The 23069-nt window shown below is 42.2% G+C and overlaps 1 protein-coding gene across 8 annotated transcripts in view; it reads left to right on the forward strand.

The window, feature by feature from the left end:
* The window catches only part of CACNA2D1 (calcium voltage-gated channel auxiliary subunit alpha2delta 1), a 717165-nt gene that overhangs the window by 87776 nt on the left and 606320 nt on the right, over positions 1-23069 (forward strand). For all 8 annotated transcript variants that reach the window (XM_075599579.1, XM_075599575.1, XM_075599572.1 and 5 more), the window contains exon 2: positions 14435-14516. In XM_075599579.1, coding sequence (XP_075455694.1) covers positions 14435-14516 — 82 coding nt within the window. The remainder of the gene's footprint in view (positions 1-14434; positions 14517-23069) is intronic.

The raw sequence follows: 23069 nt of genomic DNA on the forward strand, positions 1-23069 counted from the left end.
TACCTTTCTATTGGCTGGCTCCTTCGCGCCAAAATTCTCCTGCTGGCAGCAGTGTTTGTAGGTAACCATGACGACGGTGGAGTTAAATAACCGCCGATAGCAATAACCCGCCCACCCCCGGAGAAGTTCCGAGTACGGAACGAAACACGCATCGGGTGATGATGTCAGCAGTACGCCAGTAGCGCGACTGAGAAACAGGTTTAGTCAGATGTTTGTCTTGTGTCGATTTGGGGCTCCAGGTAATTCCCTCTGGACCCTGCGAGAGTTCCGAGAACCCCTCCTCTCTGTAAGTCCAATGTTAAGTACTGGACATCCCTGCTTCAGCACGGTCCTGCGTCCTTCATTCTTCTTCCCTGGGATTTAAACCCAGGCAGTACAAGCAGGCTCTGCGACCACCGTCCAGCGTGTCTAGGGGACTGTGCCAGCCTCTTTGCTGGGGAGCACTTTCTCTCTCTCGCCCTTTCTCTTGGGAAAGTAGTCTCTCTCTGTGTAGTCACTTCCTGACTTTTAAAACTCCATGTGCAATCAGGAGTCCAGCCTGCTCAATTAGTTTGCAGCTGCTGCTATCTTCTATAGAGATTAACTCTCTGTAGACTGGAAAGCACACTTACTACACTGTTCCAGCCCCTAGAAACAGTGATTGTATCACAATACCTAATCAAACAGGAAGCATATGTACTGTAGGTAAATTACATCATGTTAAGATGACCTGTTCATTAGAGTTGCCTAACGTTAAAACTAAATATACCACAGGTAATAATCCCGTACAAAGTGATGAGGACTTAACTTTGATAACTCTGGGGCAATACTGTTTGCATGCGTTTTTGCCCCAGTTATGGAGCTGGAAGTTTTTTTATTATTATTTACCCCCCAAAACAGGCTTCAATCTACACCCCAAATAGCACCCATATACAATAAAATATCAGAAACAAAAGGCACATACATCATACACTAATTTAATCTGTTTACAGTATGCATCTCACTAAATTGAGTTCTTTGTATCTGGTTGGTCAGAGGAGTAAACTGTAGTAATGCAATCCATCACACAGTGAGGGACCAATACTTTGTTTTTCAATTTGGGTTAAAAAAAAGACGCTATACTGCAGGAATGGCCAACTCCCGTCCTCAATGGCCACCAACAGGTCAAGTTTTAAGGATATCCCTGCTTCAGCAGAGGTGGCTCTATCAATGACCGAGCCACTGATTGAGTCACGTGTGCTGAACAAGGGATATCCTTAAAACCTGACCTGTTGTTGGCCCTTGATTACTGGCGTCAGCCACCCTTGACATACAGTACTGTATCAATGGGGCACTCTAGCGCTGCTCAAGGCCTTTTCATTTAATAATGCCCTAAAGAGACATTTATTCTTGTTCAGTTCCAAATCTGTCCATAGTCAACAACAAAATGTACAAAATAAATGGTCATAATTAGTTGAATGTACAGTAAGTCGGTAAATAAGTGCTTTGGGAAACAGGATATATTAGGTGTCTTACTCCTTTTTCCAGAAAGGGAAAATAAAAATCTGAAATGTTAAATCACAGCATTGGTTTACTATTAAATCCCACAAGCCCTTTTTAGAAATAGTGTTACAGTATTTTCCTCATTATAGTTGTGCTTCTGACAGTTGCAGTATATTAGTAGTGAAGCCTCACAGGCTACAAAGAACATTATTGTTAGTGTTATAGCTATAATTTATTCATATTACATTGTAAAGACTCAGTGAATATCAAACACTAAAGAATGACCAAAGATGGCTGTGAGTAGGATTTGCTGTTCAAGACATAGCTCATGTTTTTTCTTCATCCAGGAGTTTTTTACTTTGCTTCTCTGTGCCTCTGAGATCCTTATGCATGAAGGATATTCGTGTGAGATGTGGGTGGAAGAAAGCAACTAAAAAGTGTATTGTTTTCATAAAATATACTACAGAAATATAAAGACTGGACTTTTTGGTATAATTTAGGCTGCAATGTAATCAATGACAAATGTGGCTGTGTAAAGTCATAACATACAAGAATATAATGTACACGTTTTTAACATAGACAAAATACACTCTCGTGCTGTGTTTTTATGTAGACGTAGTAGAAGTTTAAAACCTTATTAAATAGCAGAGGTAGGCTAAATGTATTAAGTATGATTCCCTAACCTGCATTAGAGATCAAACCACAATACTATTACTTTGTATTATTGATACAAAGGTTTAGTGAATGAGGCCTATAAGACCTTTTGTGGGAAATATCTCTTGGCAGGAATTCCATTTAAAAGTGAAAATCCAACGATTTGTGAGAATGCAACAAATAATTGGGGTATCGTTGTGAGAGAGAAATAAGACTGTTGGGAAGGAAAGTGTTATGACTTTGGAAAGCAATGCTGGTGGATTAGGAAGGAGAGAGGAGTCAGTGGTGGAAGATGTCCTTCTATTGATGTAATTTTGTATGCAGTTTTCTGTTTCGGCACTGAGAAACTGTATGGGTTGTGACGCTATTGCCAATGAGGCTCTTATAATAAAGGTGAAGCCCAGCCATTGCCTATCGCCTGGATGAATTTACAGGGTGGTCCTGTATGTACACCCTATTGTGACTCATTTGACCAAATATTTTAGGTGAATGTATATATGTAAACCTTTATTTTCTGTGAAATGTATTTGTAATTCTGTAACTGAGTTTCTTTGTTCCATGGGCATGCTAGACTGGTAATACACTTACCTAGCCTACACGCCCAGAGATCCGGGTTTAGCTGGTTTCACGAGGGGGTTGAGGACAAAGGAGAGTGGGGATGGGCTGGCCTCATCTGGGAGCCATTGTCTGCCCAGACAGAGAGGTGCCCATCTCATCAAGAGATTTCAAGTCAGCATTGAGAACTTGGGCAGGTAGGTGTCAGGATCTCCTAGACCTCCTGCCTAGCCATAGTTCTTTCGTTGTCCACCGGGTGTGCTGCTGCTTTCTGTTTGCTCTGGGTTCCTCTGTCTGTCTGTCTTCTTGTTGCTCCTCTCTCTGTCTTATAGTTCTGCTTCCTGTTTGTTCCCCTGCCTTTGTTTTGAGTCAGACTCCTATGCACATGCTTCTGTCTCTGATCCGGATCTGTACCTGTACCTGTACCAGTCCTGTATTTGATTCTGTTCATAGTAAAGGCCCTTACTGGTAATCTGGCTTGTCCCTGTTTGTTCCCTGGTCTCAGTCCCTGCTCCCCCCGGTCTCAGTCCCTGCTCCCAGACCTGTTCCTGCTCCCCTGTCCTGTTCCAGTCTCCTCGTTGCCGACCTCTGCTTGCTACCTGACTACGCTATCTGCCGCCTGCCTCGGACCCCTGCTTGTCACCCGACTACGCTATCTGCCGCCTGCCTCGGACCTCTGATTGTGACCCCTACTACGCTTCTGCTGTTCCGGCCACCGAGATCCTACCCGCCACAGGAGTCTCCCGTGACAATAGGTGCTGTTCTCATTGGCTGGTTTGTAATGCCCACCCTCCTTACCTCAGCCTCCCTGGCACACCCCCAGCCCGGATTGGCCGACACAGACAAGCCCTCGTGCTGTGCATGGACCAACACACAGCATCTAAACTGTGATTGATTGCTGCCCCCTTTTTCATGATTTCTTATGGAGGCGGGAAACCTAGAAAAGGTGCAAATTACAGTATCTCGGTTCCATAGATCTTGCTGAGGCTAGTGTGTTGATAGACTAAGTGATGTACTCTGATGGTGCCAGAGATGCCTGAAATAGAGGCTGCCTGGTATTACGAGTGGCAGATTTAAAGTTGTTCTCTTGCGACTTGCATCCAGCGCTACCTGGAGTTTCCAATCCCCCATAGGAGTGAAAGCTGCACCGGGTAAGCAATTTCGGTGGCGCCGGGCATCTAGGACTGGTAGGATCCCCCCTGCATCCCCTTTTGGAGTGTGTATAGCTCTGTTGGTGATATTGTGTTGTCTGCTGGCTCCGGTCAGACTAAATATAAGTTTATTTGATCTCTGTGTCCTGTCTGGTGCTTGATCTCGTTAAAAAGTCCTGGTCTTCCGTGACGTGTGTCTTTCAACTAAATACTACACCCAGCTATCGGGGCCTCCAACAGGGAGGAATATCTGGGACAATTGTTCCAGGCCTTGTTTCTTCACCAGGCTCTCCGTCCCTCACCACCTGGACCGACTATAGCCAGCAACACATCCCTCCCCAATCTACCTTTGTTTAGTTCCCTGGGACCAGGAATAGGGATGGGTGAAACTGTCAAAATCCATTCCACGGATCATTTTAACAAAATCCGCCCTGCACACTAAAATCCCCATGCGGATTGCATACTTACAAATTCGTGTGGATTCATTCAAATTCGTCATTGCATACGATCCAGATGGATTTTTAAGAATCCGTTTTACAGAGAGCGAGAGAGCGAGACAGACATCTACCTTTCTAATTTAATAAGTGTCACCAGTGGTATATATCCCCTCAAATGTTCCTCCAAATTAGGGAAACATGCCTGTGCTGAAAAAGGAGCAGACCTGGAGGTACCTGGTTGGGAGATATGCTATGCAAAAGAATATTTAAATTAGTTCCATCTCACACTTCCTGAAAGGATTACCATACCAACTATATAAAGTTGGTAATAAGCCTAAGGTAACAACCTAATGATTGTGTAATGTTGTCAGACCCAACAGGACTAGGACCCCCAACCACAGCTGTAGCTGTGTGAGCTAAACCAGCTGATGGGTAGTATTACTGTCACGTCCTACTTCTCAGCTGCTCACACATGTGCAGCTGCTAATCTAGCTAATAGCATATCTCACAGGTATCCTAGGTGTGCTCCACAAGGAACATTCGACTATCAACCAGCAAGTGGACGTGATCCTGGGGTACGTCCTTTTGTATTTATTTTTTATAGCAGAGAAAGGTTTACATGTAGTACCTGTTGTGTGCTAAATATATAACACAAATGGGAGAGAATAAGATGAAAAACACAAACAATACATAAACGAATACAAATCCTTGTAGCCTTCAACAAATCTATATCCAGTTATATCTGATTTTGTTTGTGAAAACTGTGGATTCAGAATCGCAGAAGTTAAATCTTGAACAGTCTTCATTTTTTATGACCAGACTTAAATATCCAGGCCCACTTGCGTACAGTAGCTGTCAAAAATGTTTGTGTCTTTCTCTTCCTGATTCACAAACTGTAATGTACTTACATGTGAAATCCTTCAGTATTTATCTGATTTTGAGAAATGTTGTATTCATATGGCTGTGTCCTGTAACTGTAGGGGTGGCATTTGTGCCCCTTCCCCAATCACATGAAATAAGGCTTTGGTCCCGCTGCGTCCGGCGGCGCGTGCGGCCGCGTGCGTGTGCGCCACCAGCCTCTTACTCAATCTGTTGGTCCCCGCTGCCTCCTCCCTCTGTGGCTCACTACGTGCTGTGACGCGTCAGCCAGCAACTGCTACCAGAAGGTGGTGTTCTGAAGGGTTGACGCGTCACGTGGTGCGCGTATGAGTCAATGAGGAGGTAAGGAGGGGAGCAGGGAAGGAGGGAGGCGGCCTGTTGAGCTGTGTGTGTGTCATGGCTTGTTTTTTTTTTTTTACTACTTTTGGCCGGCTCAGTTTCATGAGGGAGGAGGAGGCGGAGGAGGGAGGAGGCGAAGGAGGGAGGAGGCAAAGGAGGTAGGAGGAGGGAGGAGGAGGGAGGAGGAGGAAGGAGGAGGGAGTGAATGCTGAATGCTGAGCTCCGTGTGTTGTGTTTTTTTTTATTTTGAGCCGGCCAATCAGAGAGGCACTTCACTGAGCAGGAACTAGTCTGGGTGCGTGTGTTGTTTCACTCGCCCCTCTGCAGACCCACTGCCTTTGCAAACACCCTGTGTTAATGCCTGAATTGTTTGGGAAGGAAAGTGTTTGTGCAAAGATTTCTGGTATGAGGCTCAGGGGGGAAAACAAACATATATTCGTTTGGCCGGTGTCCGTCATGGCTGCGCCCCCTCGCCCCATTTTGGCCACGCCCCCCCCCCCCCCCGCACGCAAAAAAGCTCACTATGGACCGGAGATAGCATGAAGTGCCTCTCAACGCGCTACCTGTATGCAGTGCGGGCGCGCTGTCTGAGGCAGTGGGGCCTAAGGCAACAGCTCCACTCCTCACTTTCCGAATATCACTTCAGCATTCTTCACCCTCCCCTCCTTTATTTTTAACAACCTCTAATCCTAGTTTGTACCCCTTTTTCAGCTCCAAACCATATGTACCCCTAGGCCACAGGTCTGAGAGTGCTGGGAATGACAGAAGCTTGGGTTTAATCATAGCAGAGAAAAGCAATCCGAGGTCATAGGCAGGCCACAGTATAACTTAAGGGGTTAAGGAAAGAACAAAGTGCAGAGCAATCTGAGGTCATACACAGGGTAATCAAAATAGCAGGCAAGGTTCTTGAGGTGTTAATCAAGGCAAAGTTCAGAGCAGATTTGAGGTCATACACAATTTAGCAATATGCTTAGCTGTGCAGGAGACCAGTACAGGAGCATGGTCCAAACACACGGAGTTGCAATGCCAGGAACTGAGACACTTTCTGGACTTTAAATGTGAAGAAATTCAGTGTATCCCCTCCACACTCACAGACAACTAGCCAACACAAGCGTAGTATCAAAATCTTTTAGTAGCTTTAAGAGCAGACTTACAGTGGCACAACGTCTCAGAGGTAACCCCTTCGTCAGAAAAGATATATCATATATTGAGCCTGATGAAGGGGTTAGACCCGAGACATTGTGTCGCTGTGTCTGCTATTAAATCTACTAAAAGATTTTGATACTACTCTTGTGTTGGCAAGTTGTCTGTGATTGTGAAGGGGATACATTACATTTCTTTGATGTTATATGGAGCAGCAGGTCACTGTTTTTCCTCCCCTTTGCACCACATGATGAGAGCGGATATCTGAAGACGAATCTGATGAGTGCAGATTGTGCCTGAAATACGTGGGTTTGTGATGGATTTTAAATAGGGATAACCAGGAAGTGGTGAGTCCCGAGTTGCAATATATCTGGAAGTTGCTCTTAAACCTGTCTCAAGCCTGGTGGACACTAGTAGTATTGCATTCATGTGCTCAGAACAAAGTTCTTGCCAGGTGCCGATGAACAGGTCTATTTTCATCCCAAATCGCTCTATTCTGCCCAACCAAGCCAGTCTGTTAAACTGTAGTTTACTAAAATCTGCTTTATAACACAGCCCAGCTCTCAATAACTTTGTTGCTTTGTCTTCTAAGTTAGTTATAAGCCCTAACTAACCACTTCTGAAAAGAGTAGGTATATAAAGAACATCATATTTGATGTTATCTTCACCGGTATAGATATGTAGAAAAGTAGGCGCACAGACACCGCATCAGTAGAACAAAAATAGCTAGGGCAACTCCAGATTCAGTAAAAATGTGTTTATTACACAATCAGCTGGGCAATGGTGTTTCCTACACCACCATTGCCCAGCTGATTGTGTAATAAACACATTTTCGATGTAAATTACATACTTACCTTTACAGTGTCTGCTCTACAATATGCTCACCCTATGCGAAGGTAATACTATACCAAGGGGCCAAATTCTGTGGTAGCCAGGTGGGCACCACTAGGTCTCCATAAAGTCTCCCTAGGTTTATTTTTATCATTGAAACAGGTATTGTGGACATTGGGACATCACTCTAAGTATATTATACTTATCAACAATAGAGCATTCATTCATTTGTGAAGCACCATTCACCAATCGCCTATATCTTCACCGGCAGACTTTTGGACTAAATTTGCAAAGTAATGAAACAGTTTAAAATGATAAAATAAGCATTGAAAAGGTAGGTAAGGTGGGAAAAGGTGAACGGCAAACTTTTGATTGTCATGATCCTAAATTGTGACGTTTTGTACAGATTTCTCATTAATGTCTTGACATACAGCAAATTTACCAAACATTCTGTTTTACCAAGAACAGTTCTGGTTTGCACAGTACTGTACCGTAGTAAAGCACAAATAAGTCAAATATTACCGTTGACATCTAAACTAATGTAGCTTAAAAAATGTTTTGCCACAGAACATAAAGCTGTCCAGGTTGATCCTTCCAGACATTTGGTAGCTTTTGACATACAAGGATGAATACAAGTTACAGTACGTCATAAAACACCATTGCAAGGATACAAAATGTACAAGAATGAAGTTGCTTTTAAATGTAGGACTCGAAGAATGCGGTTGTTTAAAATAATATATTAAGGAAGGAAACTGCTACACCACTTTCTGAAATCTAATGCTTCATAGGAATGACAGACACAAAAGTAAATATTCAGGGTAAGGAAATTCCTGCCCCAAAGATCTTAGTGTGGACGTGCTATATTGGCAAGCATGTGCGGCCCTTGAACCCACAAGAGGGCTGTGTACTGTATGTGTATGTTTGTGTATATGTATATAAATATATACAAAATAAATAATCAGCATTCCACTGCCCACTAAAATGATAATATTATAGTGTCAATTAATGTGGCTTAACTATTGAATATAATAAATGTGTATGAAGTGGAGTGACAGTGTAAATGTAAAGTATATACTGTAGACAGTGAGATAAAACAAATTATATTGCATATATATATATATATATATAATACTGAGTTAAGTTATGGTGAGTAAAAAAAGTGACAAAAACCCTCCACAGGAAAGCAAATATGCAAATATAGCTGTATGCTCATCTGCATGTCTTAGGCAGGTCTGCAACCCCGCCTTTCCCCATTTTCCTGTGGAGGGTTTTTGTCACTTTTTTTACTCACCATAACTTAACTCAGTATTATGGTTTGGCCTATCCCATAAGCCTCTCTTGCATTCCCAGTAAAATCAACCCCACACTGATGAGACCCATCAAGGTCGAAACAGCTGTCTGTGGGTGGTTTTCTGGGTATGCACCTTAACCCTGGCTGTGCTCGAAGCTGTGACCATGCAGCAAGCTTAAGCCTATAGGGAACCATGTTAAAAATGGTTATTGAGGCAAAAAGTGACACTGTGTGCTCATTTGCATGTCATTTCCCAGAATCCCTTGCTGCAGTGGAAGTGCTGTATGCTGGGTGATAATGGGGAAAGGCGGGGTTGCAGACCTGCCTAAGACATGCAGATGAGCATACAGCTATATTTGCATATATATATATATATATATATATATATATATATATATATATATATATATACAATTAACCTGAAAATGTGTATAGCTCCAATAAGCCAAAATGTAGTGTGAATAAGTAGGAAAAATATATATAGAACACTGGAGATGTAGCAGCTTCAGGTGGAACTAAGCGGTACCACTGATTTAGATGAGCAAAAAAGAAGCACATGCTCCATACCAGTAGCACAATATATACTTTAATTACAGTGTTAAAAACAGAGATAAGATGTACATCCTCAATTGTGAATGAGCGGTGGAGAGCAATATTACAACATTGCCACTCTGAGTTTTGTGTACAAGATGAAGCTGAGACAGGAAGATTTCTTAGTAGCCAAAAAGTTGTGTAACGGGTATTCCCCATACCCCAAGCACAGATACATAGTGTGTATGAGGGGGAACCTATGTGTTACCAGATGTGGTGCGTATACCTGTAGGTTCACAAGAGGCCTGAGCCTCCGCTTGTTGGGAACGTGGGGTGAGTCCTTCGGATCGATCTGGTATGCAGCGCCTCCACCTGTGTAGGGTTCTAGGAATGTAGAAGGTTGACTACACAGGACCCACATATGCAATAAGTACATACACTGAGATGTATATAACCAGTTTATATATATGCAGGATAATCATACACGTAACACATTTATCAGTAACCACTACTGCGTACTTGTAACTCGACTCCCCCTAGGGGGCAACTCCACACCATGGACCGTAGTCCCAATGTCATCCACTCCACTAGGAGGGTACCTTGCACCCACCACCGTGTACCCCCACACCGTCTCTACAGTCTAACCCCTTTGTCCCTTGGTCAGCGCTGCCACTATGTGAGAATATATATATATGGTGATTTGTTGGTGCACTTAGGAAGGTACCTGCCGAGTGCTCCTGCACTCGGGCCTGCAAGCAACTTCGAAAAGGATCCGCCGCTTGGTGATCCCGTCTGTGATCCTGCCCTTCCTTGCACGAGGGTCCACCAGGGGCGATCCCACCCTGGAGATGGTCCTTGTCTCTTTGGGGCGTAGGCTTGAGCCCAAGCCTCTTCTCAGGGAGCGCAGCGTCCGCTGTGTCCCTAACTAACACTGATACTAATGTGGCAGGGTCCCTAACCTAGGGCCAGTCCCTGTAGCACCACAAGCTGTGAGGGGCTCAGGACCTAACTGGGGCCTAGGGGGCTGCTGGCCTAAAACAGTGGGTCATAGACCCCTGCACTCACCTCCTTCCCCTAGCTCTTCCTGGTCCTGACTGCCTAGCGTGGTCTCCAGCGCGCAAAATGTATCTAAATCTCCTCTGTAGGGAGATCCTACAGCCCTATTGGTTCCCTGGCGTCACGTGGGGTCCCCTAAGGCTCATGGGACTCGTAGTCCCTGCTTAGAGCCCTCTCCTGGTAGGCTAGTGTTTGCGTGCTTGTCCTCGCGCATGCGCAACTAGTCCGGCCACCCGAGCACTCACTGCGCATGCGCGAACTCTAGCAAGATGGCGACGCCCTGCACGGGAGCCGCCGGAACACCGAAGCGCTCCCTGCATGGCCCCCACCCTCCAGAAGTGCCAGCGGGTCTATCGAGTGACCCCCGGCATCGGAGGTAATGAGGGGAGGGGGGGGGGGGTCGCAGGGCCGGGGGGACCTGGTTACAGTTGTATAAATTGTCTCTTTAAAATGAATATTGGAACCAGGAGGCAAACACCCATGTCAGTTGCAAACTCTGATATAAATAAGTGTACAGTATAACTCCATAAAGACAACAGTTATGGGAATTTCCCCAGGCGATACTGGGGAATCCAAAGCTGAAAAATCCCCAAATTTGTGCTGTCTTTCCTCCAGCATGAGTCAGTGCGTGGCTGGAAGTGGATGGCGTCCACAGTAACAGCTGAGATAGAGCAATCCGACGGACCCTAGAAGTGTGGATCAGACACTCCGTGGAAACGTCCCAAATGAAGGAATAAACTCCAAACGTATTCAGCCGTGGTATAGGGAGTTAAGTAAGCAAATACCTCTGGAGCCAAGTGTCTCTTGGCTACCTGCCAGCAGCATGGGTAACAGTTAGATATGTCCCAGCCTCAAAACAGTGATGGTTTTTGTCAGCAAATTGAGTCAAGCAAACGTTGACTAGGTGACAGGTAAACAGTATGTCAGTATGTCATAAATTGTAGATGGTGTGTGTGTGTGTGTGTGTGTGTCAGCTTACCATCCAGTATGCAGTGTGCAAAAAGATTGTCCCAATGCACATTTCGTCACATACTGTACATGTGACTTTCTAAAGGATAGTGTTGTTATATGGCAGCATGATTTTATATACCCTAAAGGTGACCTAAATGGCAATTAGCTGAGGACAAAATTTCAAGCTGCAATGTATCTCTCAATAATTGCATTGATTGCCTGTGGGAATGCATTTGCAAATGGCAAACAGAAGAGTATGTTAACTCAATAAATGCCAGCATCTAAACAATGTACAAAATGAAACATTATGTATGTATGTCTTTATATAGCGCCATTAATGTACATAGCGCTTTACAGCAGTAATATACGTGGCTATCATATAAATAACAAATAACGCATAATAGGAAGAAGTGCTTCAGACATAAAGTAACATTTAGGAAAAGGAGTCCCTGCTCCGAAGAGCTTACAATCTAATTATACATTCTAAACACTAAAACATACTCAACTTTATAATGTATAAAAATGTTGACCTACAAAAACATATAGATGTAGCCCTCTTTCCCTCTAGTGCTGGCGGTACCTGTCGGATCACAGGGATCTGAGCCTCCGCTACTGGGAGCCTGGGGTAACGAATATACTGAGTGGCAGCGCCTCCACCTGCACGGGATCCCAATTGGATGGGATAACCCCGAGCAGGAACTATTAATAACAGTCCACAGATTATAAGAATAACAATAATAACATTTACTGGGAGCAATAACTATAAACCGGCAACATATACTATAAACTATAAACAGGCAATAGCAATACTAATGCTTACAGCTATACCACGCCGCGCAGGGCGTTGTCCCACCACCGTATATCCCCACACCGTGTCCACAGTACCAGAGGTGTTCCTTGGTCACTTCACCCAGTAAGTGTCCCCAAAAGATGCCCACCCCTCTAGGCTTGATCAGCGCCTTATTATACCGGTGTTGGTGCACATTTGGCGAACAGTACCTGCCAGGTGTGTCCACACCCGGGTGTGCTAACAACGAGAAGCAGGGGATCCGCGATCCAATGATATCCTCCACTGGATGGGATGTCTCCCTCTGGAGTGACTTCCACAATGATGCTCGCTCACTCTCTGGCAGTCTGGTCCCAGACTGCTGCAGCAATAGTTCAAATGAAACCACTGTGGCCCTAAGCTGTCTAACCACTAAAGGGGCAGGATCCATAACTGAAGGGCCTTCCCTACAGCAGCCACAAGCTTAGGATGAGTTGGGGCCTATCCGGGGCCTAGGGGATCTCTGGCATAGTGCAGAGGGTCACAGACCCCGGCACCTGTAGAACCTCCCCTAGCTGCGTCCCTGCTCCAACTGCCAGCAACCCTCAGAGTTCCAAATGTATCAACTGCCTCACAGAAGAATCCTGTCACTTCATTGGCCAGGCCTGGTCACCTGACTTCCAGCCCTGTGGCCTTCTGGGGGCTGTAGTCCTGCGGAACCCCCTTAACATTGCGCTCTAACGGCCGCTGCAATGCTCCCTGCGCATGCGTGAACATTGTAATGGCCGTCGCACCAGGGCAAGATACTGTGCATGCGTGCGCAAAGGCAAGATGGCAGTGCCCTGATCATTAGCTCCTGTCAGAGCTCCCGTGATGCGCTCGCCACTCCGGCAGTCCCCACAGCGACCCCCCCTTCTCCCGAGCGGCAGCGGAGGTAAGGGTCCAATCAGGGAACCCAGGCCACATAAAGCTCAATTTTATAACAGATGTAAAAATATATATATATATATAAAAATCGAATATATGTTGATCATAAAATGAATTAATTGTAAAAAGTCCCATGCAATAAAAGTTAAGAGAACCAAGAGTCAAATGACTGCATATACAAATGTAAACAAATGTGAAACTGGACATTCATAATAAAAAATGAAATTTAATTCAAAACTGAAAACAGTCAAACCATATGCTTGATATAAAAATATAAATATTATGGATCATAAAAACATTAAAATATTGTCAAAAGATATCATTATGCCACCCGTAAAGACTGGAATTGAGAACCCCTGGTGTAGAGTATAATGCAAGTGTAATGTATGATAGTGGCTCAGTACATAGTGCTTTGTAGTCTATGGACATTTTCTGTTTCCTTCTTTTCTACATTTAAAATCAACACGGTTTCATAGCTGCCACAGCAAAGTTTAAGGGTGAAATCTGGATGATGCTTTTTTTCATAATCATATAGCTTTAATTCTCTTTAAAATATGTATTTGAAATGCCTCCAATCAAGCATCCATAATGTGTGCTATATACTTCTTGTTAAAATGTATCATGATCTCTTTGTGGTTTTATGCTAAGGGCAATAATCCCTTTTTATTCTCATTATGACAATAATTTTAGGGAATTAATGCACATGTTTTATCCCTACAAGATCCAAAGTTACTTGAGCTCACAGATGTCTATTGCTCAGTTCTCTTCTTCAGTAAAAATACCACATAAAATAAAAATGTAATTTGTCAGTTTGCTTTAAACCCCTTCGCTGCCAAGGGTGCATGCTACTAATTGGTTTCAGAGGAATAGGAGCTCCACAGTACATGGAACTAAAATGTTCTCTAGCAATGGATGGCAGATTCACAACCTTTGGACCCAACATTTGCACATATTGTATTTTTAGCCATTTAACACATATGCACAAAAAAAAAGAATCAAGAAGTGTGTAGTTCAGTGTAATAATGGATATAGTACACAAATACACTTTCTTACAAAATAATAGTTGTTTTATACCAGGTTTTGAAGTGATTCTTGAAAACAAGCATGAGCCTAATTTAAAACAGCCATTTTTGTATTTGAAATCCAAGACGGCCCAATGCTCATTTTGGAGTGTTCGTTTGACCTAATTCACACATTAAACTGTAATTAATGCAACAGCTAAGAAGCAGGTATAGTTTTCAATTGTGACACCAGTTCTTCTTCCAAATGGGAGCTTTTTTTGTAAAGGCAAGCAACAGTTTCTTTAAATAACACTAGCATATTTTCCCAGTTGTACATTTGTTGTTCAATATGTCACACAGAGCTAATACGTCAGTCCGTACTTGTGTTTGTGATTATCATAGCTCAATTTTATCGATCAGATTGTACATTTATTTTTCTCTTTTTATTTGTATTATTGTAGGATTAAATTGTGGGTGGAGAGGATGCAAAATGAACTTGTAACACTGGCAAGAACAGCAAGTGGTGTGGACCAGCTTGCAGAAGTGAGTATACAAAACCTACTTACTGTATCATTTTTTTTTTTTTAAATCAAATGTTTCCGTGAATTTGCCTTTTTTTTCTATCTTTGTATATTTGTGATTCATAAATATGTCTACAATGGTACAAACCAAATGCAGTTTTATGCCATGGTCTTGATCCCTTATCTCAACATGTCCTAATCTGAAATAATATAATGTAATATTATCCTGTATACTATGGCTAGATGTAGCAATACGAAATAAAGTTCGCAAGCACTCGCGTGGTCTTCTTTAAACGGTGTTTACATTTTATTTAAGTGGTCAACGTTTCAGTCCTTACCTCGGACCTTTCCCAAGAGGTCCGACGTTAGGTTCTGAAAAATCAACCACTTAAATAAATGTTATTTAAAGATGACCAGGTGAGTTCTTTCTAACTTTATTTTGTTTGTGAAGCTGGAACCTCTCATTGCTTCAGATAGCACCGTGGTAGAATTAAACAGAGGAAGTGCTCCCTTCATACTGTATACTGCGATAGATGTAATAATACAGAGGAAAGACAGAATTACGATCGCTAGCCTTCTTTTGTTCACCATCGGATCACTCGAGGATATGACGTCTTGAAAAAGGTCCAAGTATGTGACCGAAATGTAGATAGTCAATAATCAGCCCCTTTAATCATAATCCACGTGTGTGGCTGTTATAACTTCTACTATATGTTGTATCCAGAGCAATACAGGACTGTCAACTCCTGGCAGTGTACCTACAAATCGTGATTGCTTCACTCCCTTTGAACAGTTTGTATAAGATGACACATCATCCACCAGTTGATTTGATTCTTTTATAGAATGTCAGCTAAGCTTTAAAACTAATATTTAGTCAGTTCTTCTCTCTCTTTTTGGCAGCGTGAGGCAATAAATCTATTATGTGTTTTTGAGAACTAGAAATGTATGGAATCAAAAGCAGTAATGAAAGCTAACAGTGATGTAGCTTGCAGTGTTGACCTTTGCAGTGTTAGAAGTACTGCATGAAAGCACTTCCCAAGACAACTTACTTAAACATAGAAGACCTGCAGACTGCTGTCATATTGAGAAGTATACTAATTACTGTTAGTGTTTCTTTCATCTGGCAGCAAGCAGGGGCAATGGCTGATCCTGCACACACAAAAATAAGAAGTTTGTATAAAAAAAAGTAATGCTGATAGTTATACTAAGTATGATATTTATACACAACGACAAAAATAAATATACGGGTTATAATTATTGTTGGAAAAATAAGCCGGTATAACATGTTAATTAAAAATAATTGCAATTACTTTATCGGTATCATTTCATTTTAAAGCATTCCAAGGACACAGATTCAAGTATGGAGTTGTGCAGATTAGACGGTTTCACACATTGACCTTATTTGAATGTATGCAATTTGCCATCAAATATGAAAACCTAATAACAGAGCTCAGTAATGCGAACATGTAGTGTTACAGTAATTATTGCATTGCATGTAGCAATGCCAAAGAAGAATAAAACAAAAGTACAGGGAGATCTTATACAAAGTTTCACAGGTGTATTAAAGTTAAACAACGGGAATTAGGGATTCCCTGCACTACAGAGCTTACAATCAAAATGATAGTTGTGTTAATGCAGCAATACTACATTCCCACTTTTCTTTTTCTTATTTTCATATGAAAGCATGTTTGTGTGCATAATGAAATGGCCACCTTCTAACTTTGTGCTGCCGTCTGTGATATGCTGTAGCTGATATTTATCATTATATGACTATGTGTAACACATTATTGTTACAGCTTTTAGAGTAATAGACAGTTCGCTGTTTGGAACACAGAAATCGATATGTTTGTGATACTTTGTTGTCAAAGGGCAGGACTCAAACACGTGTGTCTGAGAGCCTGTTTCAAAAGATTAAGTGGATATGACTTTCTAAATGCTTGCTGTAGCAACCAAAGGATAATCAGTACATTAACAAAATCCTTAAAAATTGCATTAGGAGTTAAAAAAGCAACGCAGACAGTATTATCCAATACTACAGAACTGATTTATTTAAAGTATAATAAACCTTAAATCCTTTAAATTACCACTTTAAGGGTTAAATCAACAATGCTCTTAACTCAGGGCTCATAAAATTATGTTACTTAAAACAGGGGAGTTCAGTATAAGAAACAGCGAAACTAGAAGGTGTTTAAAGTACTTGATAGGAAGTCTGTTGAAGGTTTATTTAAATTGTACTTGAAGAAGACAGCTTGTCAGAGTGGTACAACTCGCAGCCTTCAGAGAAGGAAGAATCAAAAACAGCAGTGCCTTATCGAGGCAGTTATTGACTGACCTTTTATGTAGCATGAGATATTTTTTTCCTGAAGCAAGTCAGGAGAGCATTTAAAATAACCAGAAAATAATGAAAAAAAATTCAAAAAGTTAGCTACACCCAGTACAATAAAATAAAGCAAATGTAATAATATCCTTATATTCAAATTACATTTGTAAGATAAGAAAAGTAAAATATTTAAAATTAACAAAATAAATAAAGAATAGACGGACATCCAATGTTATTGGAACTGGGGTGACTGTTTTGTCCAGGGCCACTGGCCCTGGGGGAGAGCCAGCCCCGTTGTCCTGTGGCCAGCATAGGTAGGAGTTTGGCCGACCTCCGACGGGGCAGAGATGAGGAATTCATTCCTGGGCTGCAGGGAAAGCTGTTGTTGAACTTTTTTTTTTTACTGGTATCGTGCCAGATTTAAAAAGATCTACATAGTTATTAAACACTGGGGCAAAGCTGTTTGGATTGTACGTTAGAAAGATCTAAGCACAAACTACAGTAAGATATAAAAGTAGGAAGTGGTAGAGGATTTAGAAAATAATTCATTTTGTATTTAAAAGGAAAGTGGAATAGTATGTTTGTACATTAAAATGTATTGGTACTCTGGGCGTTAAAAAAAAAAATAATAATAATAAAAGAAATAGCAGTGCTTCATACCTTCTATTAATGTCACGTTGAATATTGCCTTTAATGTAACAAAGGATTCTCTCTGTCTTGTGATGAAGCAGTTGGGGCTACACATCAATGCACGGAGTTGTCTGCTTTGACACACTACACCATTATCTGCTTACAGCTGCTTCAATGTAAAAATGCTTCTCAATCATCTGACACGGGTTATAATCCCCACTGGTTTACATAACCTGAGATTGTTTGACGTGAGGAAAAAAAATGGCACAAATGTTGCTCAGTGACACATCCCATGATGCTTCCTATTAAAACATTTGCATCATGTAGCTCCTCCTACTTACCTGCTTCTTAGTCCAAGCTAATGAAAATGGAGCAAAATGCCTGCCGAATTTACTCTGAGGCGCAAGATTGACGCCAATAACGTTTCAAGTCCATAACTTGTGAAAAAAAAGTTTAAATTATAATAAGCTCCTGTACATTATGTGATGGTGCAGGGAGCGGGTTTATGCCTTCCATTTTTCCCATGCTCCTGTGTCTCGCATGTCTCATTGTAGTTGTATAACCCTTTTTAAGTCACCAACTATATCATCACCCATTATATCACAAGGTCATCTCTTCTTATGAAAACTGTGTCTTTGTATATGTTCATTTATACAGCTGCGGACGCCTTTATCCTAATGCGGCCATATTAGCGCAACTCTGATAACCGTGTGCAGATGTAGTATTTTTTTTTTCCCGGAATATGTTCCGGTATTTTAGCACTCGTAATATTAGCATTTTATTAGTGCGGCCAGCAATACTGCAATACCGTCTAAAAACTAAGGGGGGCGTTTGCGAGCTGTTGTCTTCAAAGTCTAATACTTTAGCAGTTCAACCTACGTCAGTACACAGTCTGCGTGTGCGCGCGCAGTAATTGTAAATTTGCATATTTATTCATGCATATGCAGTGCTGTATGTCTCATTTGAACATTGTTGAAACGCATAGGCGTGTACTGTAACAGTATCACATTTCGGCATATACAGCGCTCTCCCCTCGCTCGCCCCCACACACACACAGGCTAATTTACTGCACTGCAGTATTTCAACTTCTTATCTTAACTACAATACAGTACACCTCTCCCACACCATTCCTTTGAATTTGTGTCTTTCTGGTTTCATTCACATTCCTGCTTGCTAGCTGATGATTACTGCGCATGCGTCTATAACTTCACCACTGCTTGCTTGCAAAGTTCAAGAGTGAGTGACCAAAAAAAAAAAAATTCTCGTCATTTTTTATTTTTATTTTCTCCACAAGCCTGCCTAAACCATGTTGATATTACGATATTCAATCTGGGCTGTAGCTTTTGACTGCGACACTGTGCGTTTGACTGCACATGGTTGATTTGTGTGGTTTGAAATATGTCATGTCTTTGAACTACAATACAGCTAATCCTTCATAATGCAGCTTTAGCCCCCCCCCGCAGACACACACATGGCTCGCTCAAGGATTACAACCTCTTATCGACACCTCTCCAGAACCATTCCGTTTCTAAAGCTTGTCATTGTGCTTTTCAACCTCTCTCACACCATTCGTTAATTTTCCTACTGTTGGCTTTCCCTTATGTTAATCTGATTATGTAACCAATTATTAAAAAGGTAGCCAATTATTAAAACTGTATGTCTTCTTGAAGAATCCCCCCCACACACATTCACAGTGAATTTAAAGTTCAAAGAAATAAAAAATTCAGCTGATGCCAGACCATTTCGATAGGATTGAAGTCTGGCGATCTGTCATTGGAGGGGGAAAAAAAGGACAATTAGTTAAAGAGATACAGTACACAGTAAAAACAGTGGGAAAAATGAGACACGGTTACCGCACTTACTCCGCTGGCGTCTTCACCCAGTTGATACCACGCTCAAGTATATGTGCTGTTGACGCGGTGTGCTTCGGATCGTTGTCCTGGAAGAAACGGTGACCATCTGGGAACTCATGTGTGATGTATTCTACAATCTCAGGCACAATTTGTTCTTGGAAAAAAGCTTTATTCATGATTCCTATAACAAGAAAAGAAAAGTGCTCAAAAAACTGCACACTAGTACAGTACAGTGCATAAGGCAAAAGCGTGTGACTTATTTTACCTTCAAAGATGACAATGCATCCTGGTCCACGCCTAGAGATGGCACCCCACACATGCATCTTCACTGGGTGTTTTGGACGCGGCTTCATATATATGCGACCTTTTTTATGCAAAGGTGGCAAATCTCTCCAGCGATACAGTCGACTCGTCAGTGAAGATGCAATCCTGGAAAGTTTCTCCACTGTCGATCCATGCCTGGGCCTGGACCACTCTCTTGATCTTGTTAACGTCCCTTATCATAGGGTACGCTCTGTAATGACAAGGAATAATTTTATAGGTACAGTACAGTTTCTTAAACAACACTTTAACCTCCTGTACTGTCCAGTACTAACCTCACACGTCCATATTTCCATCCAATTCTGCGTCTCATCTTCTTTATGCTGGTCTCAGATACAGTGAGATTGTGATTTTGCAGCAGAGTGTATTTGACCCTTAAGGCACTCTTCTCATCATTCTCTTCACTTATTTTGTCGACCGGAAGAGTTGTCTCCCTACAGTGTATAGAAAAACAACAATCCGGTAAGTTACATTGCAGTAGGCCACAAGTACAGCACATCATTTACAGTAAACAATTATAGATGCAGCAATATAAACAATAGATAGATATACTATATTATATAGTACTATAAATAAACAGAAATAACCATAATGTTAGATAGATCTATACTATATAGTTCTATTAATATGCAGCAATATAAACAATAATAGATATACTGTATTATATACTGTAGTTATATAAATATACCGAAATAACTATAAAATTAGATAGATCTATACTGTATAGTTCTATTAATATGCCGCAATATAAACAATAATAGAACTGTATTATATACTGTAGTTATATAAATATATCGAAATAACTATAAAATTAGATAGATCTATACTTTATAGCTCTATTAATATGCAGCAATATAAATAATACTAGATATACTGTATTATATAGTTATATAAATATACTTACGCGTTAGTTACCGTTGGTGTCCTCGTGCGTTGTCTGGTTTTTCCGTGTGCATGATAGCACACGGTGGTTGATGGCACAACGAGGCCAGAAGCAGCTAACCAGTGTTGGATATCTACAATTCGTTGTCCGCTCATGTACATCTCCTTAATTCTCATGCTGAGATCCTTTGAAATCTTTTTAACAGGCATACTGTAGCTGCGAGTAGAAAGAAATACAAGCACAAGAATGTACATTCGATATTTAGTTGATGTGTATTCAATGTGCAGTGAATCCACAAAATGGATGGTGTATTTATACGTTAATGAATCACATTAGAGTACGCCCACTTTTAACACCTGTACCTCGTCGCCATGCATAAAAGGTTACACACTTTGCATAGCCCACCACTCGATGATCTGTATCTGAACTTGCCCTTATCCAGATACTGCATTGTGCCATCTGCTTCCATGGATCAACCCAGATTTCTACGGACGCAGGAAGCCACTCGCCTCTGCTGTGCCTATCACACAGAAAAAGCGAAAGGCGGCAGCCGTTTCCAAGCCAAGGCCAAAGCGACAGGCTAAGGCTAATAAAGAAAACCTTCTGCTGACCCCAAAGGCTAAGGGTTTTAATACACGTAAGCCTTAGTATGTCAAGAAGAAATTTGGGGATGTACACTCAAGGCAAAACAAATGGCAGCCAACACATCGAACCCGCAGGCCACTTCCTCGATTACGCTTTAACGTCTCTGCCGCTGCTCTCCCGGAAATCTACAGGCCATCCTCCACTACTCGTCCACGACGCTGCCGCTGCTCTCCCAGAAACCCAAAGCCCATCTTCTCCACTACTCTTCGACGACGCTGCCGCTGGTCTCCCGGAAATCCACGGGTTACTTTCTCCATTACGCTTAGACGACTCTGCCGCTTCTCGCCCGGAAATCCACAGGTCACTTTCTCCATCCCTCTTCGACAAAGCTGCCGCTTCTCTCCCGGAAATGCACAGGTTACCTCCTCCATCCTTCTTTGACGACGCTGCCGCTTCTCTCCAGAAAACCCCCATCTCATCCTCCGTAGCACCCATCCACCCAGATGTCCACAGCACCCCATGCACAAGAACCAGCTCGTTAGACCGCATGCTGAATGGGTGTTAAGTGTCGATATCCCCGGGAACTCTACTATGCTGGTAAAGATAGATCTTCTTTTAGAGAACATGCTAAATATGGATCAACGGATGGAGAAGATGGATCAACAGATGGAGAAGATAGAGACTAACATAGCGGGGATACATAATAAGCTCGGTGTTCATGCCCCTGTATCCCTGATGCCGGAGCAGGAGGGTGGCATGGATGTGATGAATGGGACCTTCGACCACCTTCCAACACCAAGCGCACCCCCTCCACCAGAAGAATTTGTGTACATGTATGCCGTTGACAAGGAGGATAACATGACAACCCCGTCAAGACCACGCCAGGAGTGAACACGGCGACCAAGACAGGAGGAAAGCTTCCTCCCAGACAACCTACCCTCACCCGCTGCCAGAAGCACACCCGCTCCCAGAAGCACACCCACTCCCAGAATCCAACCTACATACGCTTCCATCGATACGGTGCCCGACATCATCCTGCACGAGCTGCCACCGGCACTCAGGGAGAAGTATAGGGTGATGACTGCTGGTTTACCTCAGAAGTATGGCATGTTAATTTTTAAGCACCACGTGTCCTACTTGGGGTAGGCCAAAAATGTAAACTACGAAGGAAATTGCGAAAAAAGGGCGCTTCCTGAAAATTTAAGAAGGACTATTGTGGAGGAATTGCGGCGCTATTTTTCGATTTCAGATCCTTTAATGAAAAGCGTTCGAGACTCCATTAATGGCATTTTGCGTCATACAAGGCATCGGCCCTGGAAGGACAATCTGGTGGGGATTGAATTTGCGTGACTGTTCAACTGTTGTTTATTTTTTGACTTGTTGCTTGTTTTAACTTGTATTAATAAAGAAATGTTTTTACTTACACAAGACCTGCACAACTCCAGTCCTCGAGGGTCGCTAACAGGCCCGGTTTTCAGGATAAAACTGGGCTTGTTTGCAGCCCTCGAGGACTGGAGTTGTGCAGGCCTGACTTACTGTACTGTACACCATCCTACTGTAAATATTTTGACTTTCTGTACTTTAATAAAGGAGATGTTGCGTGTTTTAACTTGTATTAATAAAGAAATGTTTTTACTTACACAAGACCTGCACAATTCCAGTCCTCGTGGGACGCAAACAGGCCCGGTTTTCAAGATTATCCTGAAAACCGGGCCTGTTTGCGGCCCTCGAGGACTGGAGTTGTGCAGGCCTGACTGACTGTTCTGTACACCATCCTACTGTAAATGTTTTGACTTTCTGTACATAAATGTTTTCACTAGCAGTAAACCATACACCTGTTAATGTTTTGAATTGCTGTACACTTTAAATGTTTTTAAATTGTATTTGTAAATAAATGTTTTTGTACTTACTCCACCAATAAAAGAAAATGTTGTTTTGTTTTAAATTGTTCCATTGTCTCCTTTTATACTGTAACAAAATACA

The sequence above is a fragment of the Ascaphus truei genome, chromosome 5 (genome assembly GCF_040206685.1).
Source record: "Ascaphus truei isolate aAscTru1 chromosome 5, aAscTru1.hap1, whole genome shotgun sequence".
NCBI lineage: Eukaryota > Metazoa > Chordata > Amphibia > Anura > Ascaphidae > Ascaphus > Ascaphus truei.